The sequence below is a fragment of the Siphateles boraxobius genome, unplaced genomic scaffold (assembly GCF_051911475.1).
Source record: "Siphateles boraxobius isolate OS27281-9 unplaced genomic scaffold, OSU_SipBor_1 68, whole genome shotgun sequence".
In the NCBI taxonomy this organism is placed as follows: Eukaryota; Metazoa; Chordata; class Actinopteri; order Cypriniformes; family Leuciscidae; genus Siphateles; species Siphateles boraxobius.
The window spans coordinates 10620229-10637500 of NW_027509195.1; the positions used below are offsets into that span (position 1 = coordinate 10620229).

A 17272-nucleotide genomic window follows, 5' to 3' on the forward strand; every position below is an offset into this window, starting at 1 on the left:
CACAGGATTACACTTTATTTCGACTGTCCACTTTAAACATTCTATAAGTAACTTCTCATTAGAGTATTAGACTGTTCCCTTTCAAGGGAACTCAAGCTGCGTTGAGACGCGGTGGGAACGCTCTGCGTGATTGCGTCGTGAAGCACGTGTATAATCAGTCCAATGGAAGAGCGAGACGTCATAGGCGGTGACGTCATAGACCAGGAAGCTATAAAGCACACCAGAAAACAGACCGCGACAGCTTCTGTTGCCTTCAGCAAGCGATCTGTGTATTCTGTCCTTGTCATATTTATTGTTGTCTGTCAAGTTGCAATATATATATATATTATGGCAAAAGAGAGCAAGCAGCTTTTGTGTTGTTCCCTGCCCACGTTATATCACGGGTGGACACACACACATCAGCTTTTTGTTACTATTTGGGAGTGGAGCATGCCACAGTCAGTTCTCGAGGGGGCTGACTGTGAGCATTGCGAGAAGCTGTCCGTGAGGACGCTCCGCTCCCGCCGGGCGTTCTTCGAGGAGGACGGTTCGGTTCGCGCTCCCCGCGCGGGTCCCGCTGTTGCCGATGCACGGCGGCGACTCGCATTTTGGGGTTCGCAAACGGATCTGACAGCGGGGGTTGGGACGGGCTCTGCCCTATCTCAGCTTTCACCTGCCAGATCCAGTGCTGGCGATTTCCAGTTCCGAGGAATTGGTATCGTTAGTGTTTTGTTTAGAAAAAGAGAACAAAACAAATAAAGATATTAAGAAAAGGCAGATGTTTGAGTTTTCAATAAATGAATAAATAAGTCAGCTCATAACTCTGTTGAATAAAGAGGAGCTTTAAAAGGAGGTTTATCTAGTGCTGTTGCTAGTTAAATATTTTCTGGCCAGCTGAACATTATGAGAGTGAAAATAAAAAGAGCTTATTAGATGAAATAAATCTAAAAACAGAAAAACTCTGTATCTCAGCCTCCTCGTCGGGGACTGCCGTTTTTTTCCCTATCTCCACACCACACTGAGGTGTCGAGATCGTGGAATAAGTCGGTTTCTATTTTATGTGTTTAATGGCCAACGTCTAACTATAGTAATGCTATGGGTATTAAGTATCATGGTATGACAGTGCCTCGGGTTAAAGAGACGCTTGCTAGCTTTCTCTCTCCCGAGTCGGCGTCATCATTTTTAACCCCGACGTTACCCACCAGCCATCTAAATAAAAATTTTTATTAGGCAACGCTGGTGGGTAAATTATAAAGACATGGATGAATGTGAGGTTGTCAGCACTGACGCTATTCGAGAATTGCGTCGTGCAAAAACAGATAAACTATACTGGGGAGGGACGGTTTCGAGAAATCGTTTCTCCTCTGCGTCCTCTGTGTGGCGACTCTCTGAGGAGGGTCGCAGCACGGCCAGTTCGGTTGTTTTCCTGCTGGTGGCCACGGAGTGATATATTTATATATATATATATATATATATATATATATATATATATATATATATATACGTTTTTCTGTTTAAAAATAAAGAAAAATAAGATAAAATTATGTCTGTTCTTCTGGACGCTCCGCTTTCAAAAAAAAAAAAAACTAAGAATAAACCGTTCAGCGGCGTTCCAGAGGTTTCTTCCTCACCAATCTAATGTTCCTGAGACTGCTGGGCGGAGCAGTCTCAGTCTACTAAGCTCCTCGCAGCACAGAGTGCAAGAACGAGCATCGCCATTTGGGCTCCTCCACAATCGAAGGGGACTTGGGTGGCGGTAGCAGTCTAGCCAGTTAGAGATATGCAAGATCTGAGGACTATTTTATCTCTAAAAAAGCTTGGACAATAGGAAGCCCTGACGCAAAAGCTATCAGGCTTCTAAAGGGTGGTCCCCTCCGGGGTAGGGATGGTTTTGAGAAAATCGTTTCTCCTCGGCGCCCTCTGGGGTGCGACTCTCTGAGGAGGGTCGCAGCGCTGCCAGTTCGGTTTTCCTGCCGGTTCGCCGTTCAGGACACCAACGTGTCAGTGTCCCCAAACGATCCTCCGAGGGGGGTCGTAGAGCAGTCAGTTCGGTTTCCCTACCGGTTCGCCATTTCAGGGTGCCGAGGTGCCTGCTTTTTCCAATGATCCTCCGAGGAGGGTCGTTGGAACAAAGTTATTTAAAGGGAGGCAAGATCTGAGGACTGTCGTCATCTCTAATAAAGCTTCTGAGGGCTCCTCCGGGGCAGGGACGGTTTTGAGAAATCGTTTCTCCTCGGCGCCCTCTGGGGTGCGACTCTCTGAGGAGGGTCGCAGCGCTGCCAGTTCGGTTGTTCCCTGCCGGTTCGCCGTTCAGGGCACCGAGGTGTCAGCGTCCCCATACGATCCTCCGAGGAGGGTCGTAGAACGGTCAGTTCGGTTGTTCCCTGCCGGTTCGCCGCTTCAGGGCACCGTAGTGACTGTTCAACCAAATCCAGAGCCCAGTCTTGAGAGACTGGTTCCCCTAGTAGAATTTCTGGCAGCGTGGAAACTACTGCCACATATTTCTCGGTGGGTCCTGCACACTATAGAAAAGGGTTCAGAATTTGGTTCTTGTCCGCCCAGATTTCTAGGGGTCCTCCCCACTGTGGTGGACCCCGAGCAGGCTTTGGTTATGGAGCAGGAAGTACTGACACTTCTGCAAAAGGAGCTGTAGAAGGGGTTCCTCCTCCCGGCAGACAGTCAGGGTTTTACTGCCATTACTTCATAGTTCCGAAAGAGGATGAGGGGTTGCGTCCTACTCTAGACCAGCGTCAATTAAACAGCAGGTTTCAGAATCTTAAGTTCAAAGTATGCTTACGCTAAATATGATTGTGTCACAGATTCAGTCCGAGGACTGGTTTGTCACAATAGACTTAAAGGACGCTTACTTATCTATCCATCCTCATCACAGGAGGTTCCTGAGGTTTGCTTTCAGGGGCGAAGCATACCAGTATCGGGTTCTTCCATTCGGCCTAGGTTATCACCCCACACCTTTTACAATATGCGTGGATGCAGCTCTGGCTCCTCTGAGATTCCAGGGCATTCGCGTATTAAATTATATCGACGATTGGTTGATTTTAGCTCAGTCCGAGCTTTTGGCAGTTCAACATCGAGATGTCGTTCTGTCCCACATAAAGAGGTTGGGGTTGCGGCTCAACACCAAAAAGAGTGTACTCCTCCCAGCTCAGAGGACCACTTTCTAGGTGTATTATGGGATTCGACAACAATGCAAGCACGTCTGTCTCCTGCGGGTATTTCTGCGATTCTCACAGCCGTAAAGACTGTAAAACTAGGTCAGTCACTCACTGCAAACAGTCTCTGAGACTGTTGGGGCTCATGGCAGTTGCGTCTAACGTAGTTACTTTTGGCCCTCTGTACATGAGACCCCTGCAGTGGTGGCTCGGGACCAAGGGGTTTTCTCCGAGGGGAAATCCGTTTTCGCATGATCAAGGTCACGCGGCTATGCCTTCGTGCCTCGGTCATGTGGAAGAAACCTTGGTTCCTCGCCCAGGGCCCAGTGCTGGGTGCTTCTTGTCGACGCGTCACGCTATCGACGGATGCTTCCCTCACAGGATGGGGGGCGGTCATGAGTGGCCGCTCGGTGAAAGGTCTTTGGCTGGGGCTCATGGCAGTTGCGTCCAACGTAGTTACTTTTGGCCTTCTGTAGATGAGACCCCTGCAGTGGTGGCTCGGGACCAAGGGGTTTTCTCCGAGGGGAAATCCGTTTTCGCATGATCAAGGTCACGCGGCTATGCCTTCGTGCCTCGGTCATGTGGAAGAACCTTGGTTCCTCGCCCAGGCCCAGTGTTGGGGGCTTCTTGTCGACGCATAATGCTATCGACGGATGTTTCCCTCACAAGTCGGGGGCAATCATGAGTGGTTGGTCGGCGAAGGGTCCGGACAACACACTGATGGTCTCGTATATCAGAGCAGATATCCTGTTGAGGCAGGGGCTGTGGCCCGGGGAATGGAGACTTCACCCCGAGGTGGTGGAGCTTCTTAGGGAGAACTTCGGTCAAACAAGTCGACCTTTCGCATCGCTTGTACGATGCATTTCCCTTGTGGTTCTCCCTCACGCATCCAGCTCCGCTTGGACTGGATGTAATGTAATAGGTGTGGTTGCCGCTACACCTATACGCTTTTCCCGATATCTTTGCTCCTGGGAGCTCTGGAGTTGTGGATACTGTGGGCTCGGCCTCTGAGGGGGCCCAGCTCATAGATTCAGGTTTCTCGACCGAGGTCGTGGAGACCATACTCCAGTCTAGAGCTCCCTCCACGAGAAGACTAATATGCTGTTCTCTGCCTGGTGCAGAGAACGCCTTCTGAATCTCGTTTCTGCCCTGTTGGTACAGTACTTGATTTCTGTAATGAATGTTTCTTTGCTGGGCTATCTCTGAGGAGAGATCCTTAATTTCGTCTTCTCCGTGGTACATGAGGCTGAGGCCTGCACGTACTTGGATTTGCACCTGGTTGGTGGTAGTATTTCTTCACCCCAGATCGGGTTGTATTTCTAGGTCCCTACTAAATGTGCGGGTCATTTGTGCTCCAGGCCTTCTGTCCTCCACCTTTAATACCCCAGATCAGGAAAATCTTAAATCTGTTATGCCCTGTCTGGGCTTTGGATGCTTAGGTCCACAGAGCTGCTCAGTGGCGTTTATCAGAACAATTATTTGTCTGCTTCGGGTAACCTAAGATAGGTTGCCCTGCATCTAAACAGATAATGAGCAAGTGGGTAGTTGAGGCTATCTCACTTGCTTATGAAGCGGCCGGACAGCGTTCACCTGTGGCTGTTCAGGCCCATTCTACAAGGAGTATGGCTGCCTCTAGGCTTTAATTTCGGGTGTTTCCCTTCAGGATATTTGTAATGCGGCAGGCTGGTCCTCACCTCATACATTTGTCAGATTTTATGACCTACACCTCTCCACTCCCGGGGCTAGGTTGCTTGCTTCTAGTGTGCGCAAGGACTTCACACAGAACGGGCATTTGTCTTATGGCGTAGTGGGTATGGGGTTCCCACCGCGTCTCAACGCAGCTCGAGTTCCCTTGAAAGGGAACGTCTCAGGTTACGTATGTAACCCTGGTTCCCTGAGAGGGAACGAGACGCTGCGTTCTCCTGCCATACTTCCTGCATACCCTGATCGACTTGCTTCAGGCTTTTTCAGAAGCTGTCGCGGTCTGTTTTCTGGTGTGCTTTATAGCTTCCTGGTCTATGACGTCACCGCCTATGACGTCTCGCTCTTCCATTGGACTGATTATACACGTGCTTCACGACGCAATCACGCAGATCGTTCCCACCGCGTCTCAACGCAGCGTCTCGTTCCCTCTCAGGGAACCAGGGTTACATACGTAACCTGAGACGTTACTGTAGGTTAGGGTTCGGGTTAGTAGAATAAGTTTACAAGTAGTTAAAACATTTGTTATAGTCAGTAGAAACAATAAAGTGTTACCAAGCTCAGTTCCAAAACCTTGATGTGATATTTGATTTGTAGTTGATTATTTATTTTATTAATGAATAAAATAAACTTTGATACTGTATTATTTTATTATCATTTATATACTATTATAGTTTTTGTTAATATTTTGAAGTAAATTTTATTTGTATATTTTCTGTTTTTACTTTCGTTTTAGTTGAAGCTTTAGTATTTTCTATAGTCTATATAGTTTATATTTCTTTTTTATTAATTAGTTCTAGTTATTTTAGTACTTCAAGTTAAACTAAATAAAAATGAGAAATGTTGGCAACTAGCTGAAATAAAATAATTGTAAGTTTTTATATTTTATTTTATTTCAGTTAATGTTTATTTATTAATGTTTATGTTTATTTAAATAAATAAAATGTAGTTAAAGTTAACAATAATAACTCTGCTTTGACAGAAGCAGAAGTATGAAAAAAAAAAATATTTTTTAGATGACGGCAAAGAAAATCCAAATGCAAAGATAGAGAAAATGAAAACTAAAAAAGTAAACTAAAAAAAAAAAATAAGTAAACTAAAATACAATACATACATAAATATGTATTTACTTGTAGGTGGCTTTGCATCCCCCCCAAATATGGTGATCCTCTTTTGAGGGACCCCTTTTTATATATATAATATTTTATCATATCTATACATTTTATTTTAAATGTTTTTTTGTATTGTTTGAAAAATATTTTATATAAAATACAATGCAAGTGTGATATTATAGACAACATGTTGTTTCCTAAGTTAAATAATTGTCTTTCATATAATTATTGTACTAAAACAAAACAAAAACTATTAAAAAGTATATGTAAAATGTAATAAAAACGCTTAAAAACAGAAAGCATGAATGAAACAGTAAAGAAATTAAATCCTGTAAATGTTTTTGCATCTCCTCTCCAGTTTGTAAACCCCTGGCATAGATGCCTAAAAATATTAGACAGACTAACTAGGTTTTGGAAAATACTCTCTTCTCCAAAGTGCTGTGATGTGACACAAATAACGTGTGCATATAAAGACCCCAGACGCTACCTGTTGAGGTCTCTCATCATGAGGTTCTGGAACTCAGATGAGATGGCCCTGTTGAAGCTGGGCCTGGAGAGCAGCCTGTCTGTCTGTCTCTCTGGAGGCTGTCTGTCTGTCTGGTGACTGGGCTGTCTCTGGAGGTGCGGGTTACGGAGGGCCATGCTGATGTCATTTAGAAGGCGGGGCAATGGTCCGAGTTTGATGATAGCATCCTTTGGCACAATATAAACAGACAAAAAACAGGAGACCAACCTGATGACCAATCACAAACGCAAGTAGACAATCACAATTATCTCCATCTAGATTCTCAAACATCATCTACCTTGCTTAGTTGTGCCATGACTTCCCACAGAAGACTGTGCAGGATCGAGAGCTCCCTTCCCAAGTCGATGTAGCCCTCAAAAGCAACTGCGTTGCTCACGGTATCGAGATTGGAGATCTCGTAGAGGAATTGCTGCATTGAGCCCCACTCCATCTCTAAAAACTCATTCATATAGCACATGTACTCCTCCTTATTGCCAAACCTGTAATACAGTGAAGAACTGGTCAGCACACAGGCTGAAATGGCTAGTAGGAGCATAGAATGTTGCGTCAATGATAAAGATGATAATGTTCATCATCATCATCAGTAACAGCTGCACTGATGTTAATAGCTTTGATATAGCTTAATGGCTAATGATCTGGGCTGACAGCCCTAACGTCATAATGTAACCCATAATACTGGAGCACTAAAAGGATCCCCATCCTTAACCCAAAGTTATAATGACTGCCCCTGATCAATTATTTTAAATGCTGCAAAGGTGATTTTAAGCATCATAACATTAAAAAGTACAGTGTGAAAAATGGATGTTCATTTTTAATATTTGCTAAATATTACATTATACGGTGTTATTGAAGTATTAGTCATTTTAAAGATTAATTTCAAGTGAGTTTTAGATGGCACAAAGATAATCTAAATTTAAAAATTGGGAAAATGAGAATGCACAACTAAATATCAACTATGGGTACAAAAATAAATAAAATAAAATAATTAAAAAAAATTATGATAACCAATATGGTCTCAATATATTAAGTATTGGAATAGATCAAATGAGAATGCACAAATATCCAGTGTGGATAAAATAATAAAATACAATAATGCCAGTAGATAACTAATAGGGTCTCATTATATCTAACTAATAGCATCCCATATCAGAATGACACAATTAAAGCTCCGATGTAAAAAATTAAATGAAATATCGGTTGATAACCAAAATGGTCCATCTCCAATCAGAATGGTTTCCCTGCTGAAAAGACCAGCATGAATGCAAGTTACAGTACTCAGCAAAAATGATGACATGGTAATAAAGTTAAAAGAGTGTGTACTGACTTTGAGAAGTTTGCAAGGTTCTGCACAACTTTGGCTATGAGGGTGAGTGTGCGTGAGGTCTGTTCATCGGGGTATTCCTGTGTAAGATTGAATAAGGATGGCGACATGACGGCTGGACACAGGAAGCGCAGGAAGAGGGAACCACTGATCAGTCGATCTGCAATGTCCTCTCTTCCTCTCTCAGCGCATCGAACACGCCAGGACGCAAAGACCTCTTTCAGTTCTCTTGGAAACGCACTGGGAAAAACAAACAATATAATTCCAGTATGATTAAAGCAGTTGGTTTGCTAAATGTTTTCACTGTGCATTCTTTAAAATATATTAAAATATTAAAATATATAAGACTGGAAATTCATGATTAAGGATAATGTGCATCATCATACAATTTCACCAGGCAATCTTAAGAAAGATTTTTATGAAGACCTGCTATTATAACTATCATTAAAAAGTTGTTTTGCCACTTAAACTGTTTTAAAGAGTCACAGTTGTAAAATAAAATGTGTTAAATGTTTCATTTTACTGTCCTGTGGTGTGGTGGACATTATTAAATATAATAAATTTTAACCAAAAATATACCCATTTTAAAAATGTACTGTCACTGTGCATAAGAAGAATTTCACTTTCCATAGAAAAAAGCAGTAAGGGGCCGTTCACACAGTATGTGTTCTTGAATCTGGCCCAGCTGTTTTTTTATTATTAGTATTTTTTTCCTCTATGTAAACGTGCTATAGTGATGTATTTGATTGCTGCAGTGCATCTTGCTGTTTTTCAAAGGGACAGTTCACCCAAAAAAATTACTCACCCTGGTGTTGTTCTAATGCCAAATGCCCTTGTTTCTTTTTTGGACCACGAAAGGAGTAATTTAAAAAAAAAGGGCCTGCTCGTCCATATAATGGCGGTGAATATCTACCAGCATCAAGGTATTATTTTTTTTTTTTTTTTAAAGCAAATGGATCACAGAAGTGTTCTGGGTGTATAAAATAGGGTTTGGTAAAAAAACAACGAAAATCTTGACCTTGGCTGTTGGTCTTCTGTGTGTTCGCCGGCTTTCACAGGCTCTATTAGCACCGCAGTTCACCCCTTTAATTCTAACGTTTTTTCTACGTAGCAGTTTTTAAACACAGTTGACATTTTACAAGTTTATTTCTTTTATGGGCAAGAGCAATTGTCAGAGTGAGAGTTTCTGGTGGTCAATAAAAGAGAAAATTGAATATTAACATTGTTGCTGTTAAATTGGCGAATCCATTATGGCGGAGAATTTTTTTATCGTAGATGAAGGTTTTAATCACAGGTTAGAATTGTAATCCCTGATTTGTTCTTCCACGTTTAAAATTAAGTGGTGCAACACAACTCGATTTAAAATAAAACCCAAATCAACAAATCCTTGATAAGCGTTCAACTTCGCTTAATTTAATCCTTATTAGTGCAACCCACACTAAGTGTTTTTTCACGTTAAGCGTTTTTAGTGAGCTGGATCTGGGAGCTGTATATGGATCACAAGTGCTTCTTCACATATTTTTGTTTTTGAGATGGGTATGATTAGGAGGCCATTATGATGGACAGAAGCCAATGGGCAAATTTGGCCAGGATGCCGGGCACTCCCACTCTTTTTTGAAGGACATCCTGGGATTTTTTATGACTACAGAGAGTCAGGAGCTCGGTTTAAAGTCTCATCCGAATGACGTTGCTTGTTACAGTATAGTGTCCCCATCATTATACTGGGGCGTTAGGACCCACACAGACCTCAGGGTGAGCACCTGCTGCTGGCCTCACTAACACCTCTTCCAGCAGATACCTAGTTTTCCCAGGAGGTCTCCCATCCAGGTACTGACCAGGCTCATCCCTGCTATTCACTGCTATTATATGGACAGAATATGTTTTATAAATATATAGCAAGCAGAATATGTTTTAAAAAATTCTCCTTTTGTGGTCTGAAAAATAAGGAATGGCATACTGCATTAGAACAACACCAGGGTGAGTAAATGATGACTTGATTTTCATTTTAGGGTGAACTAACCCTTTAAGATGGCATGTCCATTTAAAACAGCTCAAGACTGTGTGAACGGCCCATAAGAGGACTGTCCTATGTCAGCTTTGTAACTAACCAATGAGAGTTGACGATTTTACAGAGTGCAAGCTCACAGCACATCCGGAGGTTGGCTTGATGTTCGGGCAGGACAGAAGGTGGAGTTCTCATTGGGTCGACTTCACAGTTCTCTTCTGACTCATACAGCGCTCGGATAAAATCACCTAAATTCAAATGAAACCCTTAATGTGTGAGCGTACAGCAACAGAAACAACAACAACTCTCAAAGCAATCTCAAAATTTGAGGAACTCTCACCTAAAACGTCTTTGAGGTACTTATGTCCAATGAGTTTGAGGTACTCTTCTATGGCTTTGGTGGCCAGGGTGTTCTCTCTGAAGATAAGGTGCTCTCGGTCGATAAATCGGTCCACCTCACACATTGCCATGTCTGAAAGAAAATCCTTGTGCAGAGCAAAAGAAAATACATCTGTAATCACTTTACAATTGCTTGCATATAAAAAATCAAGATAAAACCAAATAAGTGACTGATTTGGAGTGCCCTAGATAGGCAGCAACTCTGTGTGCCAGTGTTGCTATTGATAACTAAAGCTAGTAAAAACTGTTTTCGGTAATTTAAATAAAGCTAAAATAAAATGAATGAAAATATGAAAAGGTTTTACTTCAAATTAGAAATGTTGCCTTGGCAATTAACTGAAGTTAAAACCTATTTAAGTTTAAGTACCAAAATGACTAAAACTAAAATAAAAGAAACTACATAAATTAAAGCTATATATTTTGTTAGGATGTTGCCAATTTAATGTAACATTTCCAAAAATGTATAAATTACACAAGATACACATATAGGCAAAATATTTCATTTTTAACTAGCTGAAACAATTTTTTCAATAATTTTCAGTATTGAATTAAATATGATCAGGTGCTGGATTTAAACATGGTAAAACTAGTCAAATGGAGCTGAAAGCATTTGATTGGTATCTGAAAATTTTTCAAAAGTCTATGGTTTCTATGGTAACTTAAAATCTTACCTAGACGAGCTTTTCGTCAGGAGCATGTATACAATGCTTTAAAATCCTGTCTAGGTAGGCAGCTAACCAAGATTTTGAACATACTTACAAACATATATTATTGAAAAAGTCCTACCTTGGCCTTCCCTGTGCTCTGCAGGATGTGCACCAGAGCACAGGCCACTTCCTCTTTGCTCTTGACGCTCAGCAGTGGCTCCAGTACCGCGCACAGCGTTCTGTAGTTGTTGGTGACATACTCTGCGAACTCTTTATACAGCTCCATCGGCAGGATGCTCATGGTCTGAAAGCGTGACTTGAGCCGCAGGGAGGCATTGATGATTTTGCCCCCTCCCACACCGCCACCCTTGGCCAGGACACTAGGCTGAATGACGGGGTACCATTGCTCCACAAACTGACGACCAGTGATGCTGGAAATGGGGATGCTGACTAAGCCCAGGTATGTGCTCTTTTCCTGTTACGATGAAGGAAATAGACAAAAAATTATGATGATCAGTCACCTTAAAATAGCAGGATGCACCCCTTCTTAGCTAATGAAAGGCTAGCATCATTAAGCTACAAAAAAAAAAAAAATAGCGGCAATGTAAGAAACCTTAGAATTACTTGTCAAGTGCAGTTTTGTATTTTTTTTTATAAAGTTTTGTAATTCCAGGATCTTTTTTTAAATAGCCAGTTACCATGAAGCATTATTTGCTGCTTGCTATTTGCTTATTGTAAATGCATATATCTGGAAATTTGTTTTGTAGAGTCTACTGGATTCAATATAATTGGATTACATAATTTATAAATAATACATATTATTAATAATATAAATATGTATATATGTATTTAAATATATACATGCTGTGAAAATATTCTCTATATATTTAATGATAATATATATATATATATATATATATTTATATTGTTTACATTTGTATTATTATAATGTATTCATTTTTAAATAATACTTCATTTGTAAATATAAATGTACATTTTATTATATTATTTTTTATCATACTATTTGAAAAATCTGTGGATATCTAGTTGGCTTGCTACCAAGCAGCTAAAATAAAAACTCGGAATATCTTTCATATATTTGATGTCACTAATCAAAATATTTGTATGCTAGTGTGCTAGACATCTAATGTATGAACAAAAAGAACTCAAGTCTTTAAGTCTTCATTTGGAGTTGAGTGTCTAGCAAAAGAGCATGAGGTGGTCTTTTACCTTGCGTCTTTTTTTATCCGTCTCTTTGTAAAGATGAAGGCGGAGGCTGCGGACAGCTGGCAGGTTGTTGAACTCAAAGTGCTCACCCCAGAACACAGTATCGGTTCGGGGTTTGCTGGTGGTGCGGGCGTAAAGCATGTCATCCAAACACAGTTCACAATAATAGCGCTTTTTGGGTGGGAGTTCACGGGCCTCGATTATCCACAGCTTCAGAACATTGTCAACGCGTCGACTGTTGTCCTGAGTGTGGGAAACAGAATCATATTTGCATCATAAATAAACTATAGGTGATGTGGTGGTGAGAGGTTTTGCAGAACTTTAAATGTGCTGTCAAGCAAGCGGACAGACAGGAGAGATTGCAAGTTTGAGGGTGGCAGTGCTTTAGAAAGGATAATGATTTGAATTACTGTTAGTCTAACACCTACTGCATGTCTAAAGTGCTGGAGTGGTCATAGACAATGATGTTTCAGAGAAAGATGAGTCATTCAGACTCATCAAAATGGCCCTGGAACATTAGTTTTCTACTGGCATTTATAGTAATATACCCTTAAAAACAGATTTCAAAAGCTCCAGCCCTTTTATTAAAAAATACAGTGACGCTAATATGCTACAGTGATGGTCTCTCAGCTGGTAATACTATGCTATATATATTTATACCATGTTACTGAATGATTACCATATTCATATACAGTACCATGGTATTCCAAGGTTTTTCAAATATAGTTTTACATAGCCAAACTGACGAAAAGCAACCAATCACAGTTCATTCTGTTTTTACATGCTGTTCATACGCGGGTAAATCTGTAATCCATGACATTAGACAAATTGATTATGCGGAAATACATCAAAATAATATCAGTTCAGTGTACCAAAAATACAGTGGACAAAATGTGTGATCTGAATTTCAGCACATCCTGAAATAATAAATTTCAAATATTAATTTTATTCTTATTATAATTAGGGGCCAAGCACCGAAGGTGCAAAAGCACCTATTGAAATCATTGGCCTTCTTATTATTCTTGTTCCTTCTTCTTCCACTCTGGGAGTCTATGGCAGCCCAGAGAACCGCTTGAGGGAAAGTTATGAAATTTGGCATACACATAGAGGATAGTATATCCTGCCACCATACCAAATTTGGAGTCTCTAACTCAATCCCTCTAGCACCACCAACTGTCCAAAGTTTCACTCATGTTTATGCTAATAACTTTTGAACCGTACGGCCTAGAAACTAAATTGCACCCTATGATGTCATTGTCTGTCATGAATATCTGTCCGCCATTTTGAATTCTCACGAAAATCGAACCAAATCTGTTTCAGACCATGTCGACAAAAAGTTATGGAATTCATGTCGATTCGTCAAACCGTTCTCAAATACTGTGCAAACTAATTTAACGTAGCGCTTTCAAAAACAGACGTAAGGCTGTATCTCCGCAATGCTTTATCATATTTAGACCAAACTTGGTACATGTCATCACAAGCATGACCTGATGCTACATGCTGCATATCGGCGCAGCGCCACCTACTGGTCCGGAGATACATACAATGGCTATTTTTGATTATAATTTCTGAACAGATTGTCCAAAAATCATAAAAGAGATCTCGTTAGATTCAGGGCGTCATGCAGAGTCGACTGATATCCAATTGTTCCATATCGACTATTTTTGACCATTTTGAATTTTGTACCAAAATGCTATAATGTGTAATTTGAATGTATGAACGTATCGTTATGAAACTCGGTATGGGTCATCAGTACGATGCCCTGAAGGAGTCTGAGAAGTTTAGAACCAGCGCCACCTAGTCGTAAAATTAATTTTTCAAATGCTTATTGTGGCGAACAGGACGGCCGAGGGACGAGAGAGAACAGCGGCGAGGCCGGTGGTGCGATTGCTAATTTTTGTTTGTTTGTTTTATTTTAAATAAAGTTTATTTTGAGTGTTCGCCGGTTCCCGCCTCCTTCTTCCCTGAACATTGCTACACTTATAACTCTGAATGTGGTTGACTTATTTTTACGGGAGTCATCTCCTTAGATTCCTGAATCCTTGCCGAATCCAACGATACCAAACACGCTTAAAAAGGATTTGCCAATATCTTCGAAACCGTTAGACCGTTCGAGACGAAACCACCGTCAGAAGTTTGGAAACATAGGTCGTTGACTTAAAGCAGTAGCCAAAATGTCAAAATATTAATGGTAGGTGGCAAAAAAATGCAAACAAAGTCAGGCGTGGTCATTTCTTATGTGTTTAAACATAAAAGGTTATAACTCCAAAAATTTTTTTTTTTTTCAAATTTGACACACACTATATGGGCTCAATCTGGGGACACATAAAATAAAATTAATTATGGGATTTTTGTAAATAATTGTATTATTTTTTTATGGGATTGTGCCTCTTGTTGACGCTATAATAGAACAAAACAAGAAATTGGCATTGACTTCAATACAGTATTGTGATGTAAAATGCTATACTTTATGAACACGTTAGTCCGATTTTCACCAAAATCGAATCGTATCATCTCCAGACTGTGCCGACTAAAAGTTATGGATTTCGTGTCGATAGACGAAACCATTTTTGTATACCACAGCAGCAAAGTTAAGGTACAATGCCAAAATTACTATTCAGGCTTTATCTCTGCAATGCCTTGACATATTGACACCAAACTTTGTATGTGTCATTGTCACCTCACTCTGACAACACCACATCAATTTTGTAGCTGCGCCACTTATTGGTCAGAAGTGAAAAACCATTAAATCATATTATTAGTGACTGTATATATATATGATTATTCAGCTATCTTGCCTTAAATCATCTTAAAATGTCTTTAATTGCTGCTTGCTGCAGTTAATCTAATTAAAAATTAATTGCTATAATAATTGCTATAATTACGATAATTGCTGCTTGCAGTTATATTTATTATTATTATTATTATTATTATATACAGTATCTCATGAAAGTTAGTACACCCCTCACATTTCAGCAAACATTTTAGTATATCTTCTCAATGTGCAATACTATAGAAATAAAATTTGGATATATTTTAGAGTAGTCAATGTGCTGCTTGTATAACAGTATATATTTACTGTCCTCTGAAAAAAACTCAACATACAGCCATTATTGTCAAAATGGCTGGAAACAAAAGTGAGTACACCCTAAGTGATAATTGCTGTACGTCGTTTGACCATGCAAAGCCATATGTCCTTGTGGCGAACAGGACGGCCGAGGGACGCGAGAGAACGGCGCGTCTCTCACGGAGGAACTGAAGCATAAAGGAGGAGCGACGACGTTGATGATTGAGAGAGGAACAGGCCTGTATTTTAGTTGTGTTTGGTTTTTGTATTTGTAGTTTATTTTAGCCAGCAGTCGTCCGCGAGGGGCTGCTGGCGGTATTTTGGTTTGTTTATTTTATTTTAAATAAAGTATATTTTGATTGTTCGCCGGTTCCCGCCTCCTTCTTCCCTGAACATTGCTACAGTCCTATTCATCATTTTCATGTTTTTGTCTGCTTGACAGAACCATACAAATGTGTATATCTTGTATTAGAGCAGTTAAAATTTGTGCTTTGAGTAAAATTATCTCATTCTGACCATTAGATGTTCAACATGGCACCTCATGGCAAAGAACTCTCTATGGATATGAGAATTAGAATTGTTGCTCTCCACAAAGATGGCCTAGGCTATAAGAAGGTTGGTAACACCCTGAAACTGAGTTACAGTACAGTGGTCAGGGTCATACAGAGGTTTCCAAGACTGGTTCCACTTGGAACAGGCCTCGCAAGGGTCAATCAAAGAAGTTGAGTCCTCGTGCCGGCGTCAGGTGCAGAAGCTGGCTTCAAAAAACAGACGCATGAGTCCTGCCAGCATTGCTTTAGAGGTTGCAGAAGTGGAAGGTCAGCTTGTCAGTGCTCAGACCATACACCGCACACTCCAACAAGTTGATTTGCATGGCCGTCGTCCCAGAAGGAAGCCTCTTTTGAACCTGGCTCACAAGAAAGCCCGCAAACAGTTTGCTGAAAACAACCTGTCCAAGAGCATGAATTACTGGAACCATGTCCTGTGGCCTGATGAGACTAAGATTAACTTGTTTGGCTCAGATGGTGTCCATCATGTGTGGCGACACCCTGGTAAGGAGTACCAAGAAAATTGTGTCTTGCATACAGTCAAGCATGGTGGTGGTAGCATCATGGTCTGGGGCTGCATGAGTGCTGCTGGTACTGGGGAGCTGAGCTTCATTGAGGAAAACAACATGTACTGTTGTACATGTACAACATTCCAACATGTACTGTGACATTCTGAAGCAGAACATGATGCCCTCTCTTCAGAAACTGGGCCGGACGGCATGATAACAACCCCAAATACACCACCAAGATGACAACTGCCTTGCTGAGGAAGCTGAAGGTGATGGAGTGGCCAAGTATGTCCCCAGACCTGAACCCTATTGAGCACCTGTGGTGATCCTCAAGCGGAAGGTGGAGAAGCACCATGTGTCTAACATACATCAGCTCCGTCATGTCATTGTGGATGAGTGGAAGAGGGTCCCAGCAACAACCTGTGCAGTTCTGGTGAATTCCATGCCTAGGAGGATTTAGGCAGTGCTAGATAACAATGGTGCTCACACAAAATATTGACACTTTGGACACAGTGTTGATATGTTCACTTAGGGTGTACTCACTTTTGTTACCAGCAATTTTGACAATAATGGCTGTATGTTGAGTTATTGAGGACAGTAAATATATACTGCTATACACGCAGCACATTGACTTCTCTAAAATCTATCCAAGTTTAATTTCTATAGTATTGTCCCTTGAGAAGATATACTAAAATGTTTGCTGAAATGTGAGGGGTGTAATAACTTTTGTGAGATACTGTACATTAAAATTATTACATAATAAAGTGGGAGTTCTGATCATGGATATCTACTTTACTTGCTACTAAGTGTCATAAAACTTTAATATCTTTCAAGGCATTTTTGAACACATGGTGATGATTTCACACATTCACCCAAAGCACATTGTACCTTGTAAAGGTGGACTGGTAAAAACTGTGCAACCCAAATCCCAGAAGTAAGTTACATAACAATTCTGATTAGAGATGTTCCGTTTTGACGGTCAGTGAACAGACTGTGACTCCATCTGTGACTATGTAAAAGAAACTATGGTAAACGTAAAAAAACAAACAAAATGGTATTCC

At 40.7% G+C, this 17272-nt stretch overlaps 1 protein-coding gene across 1 annotated transcript in view; it reads right to left on the bottom strand.

Annotated features, from left to right (window-relative positions):
* The window catches only part of syngap1b (synaptic Ras GTPase activating protein 1b), a 184827-nt gene that overhangs the window by 22296 nt on the left and 145259 nt on the right, over positions 1-17272 (bottom strand). The window contains 7 exon segments of the mRNA XM_077214697.1: positions 6450-6655; positions 6766-6967; positions 7813-8049; positions 9918-10062; positions 10155-10299; positions 11000-11335; positions 12091-12330. Coding sequence (XP_077070812.1) covers positions 6450-6655; positions 6766-6967; positions 7813-8049; positions 9918-10062; positions 10155-10299; positions 11000-11335; positions 12091-12330 — 1511 coding nt within the window.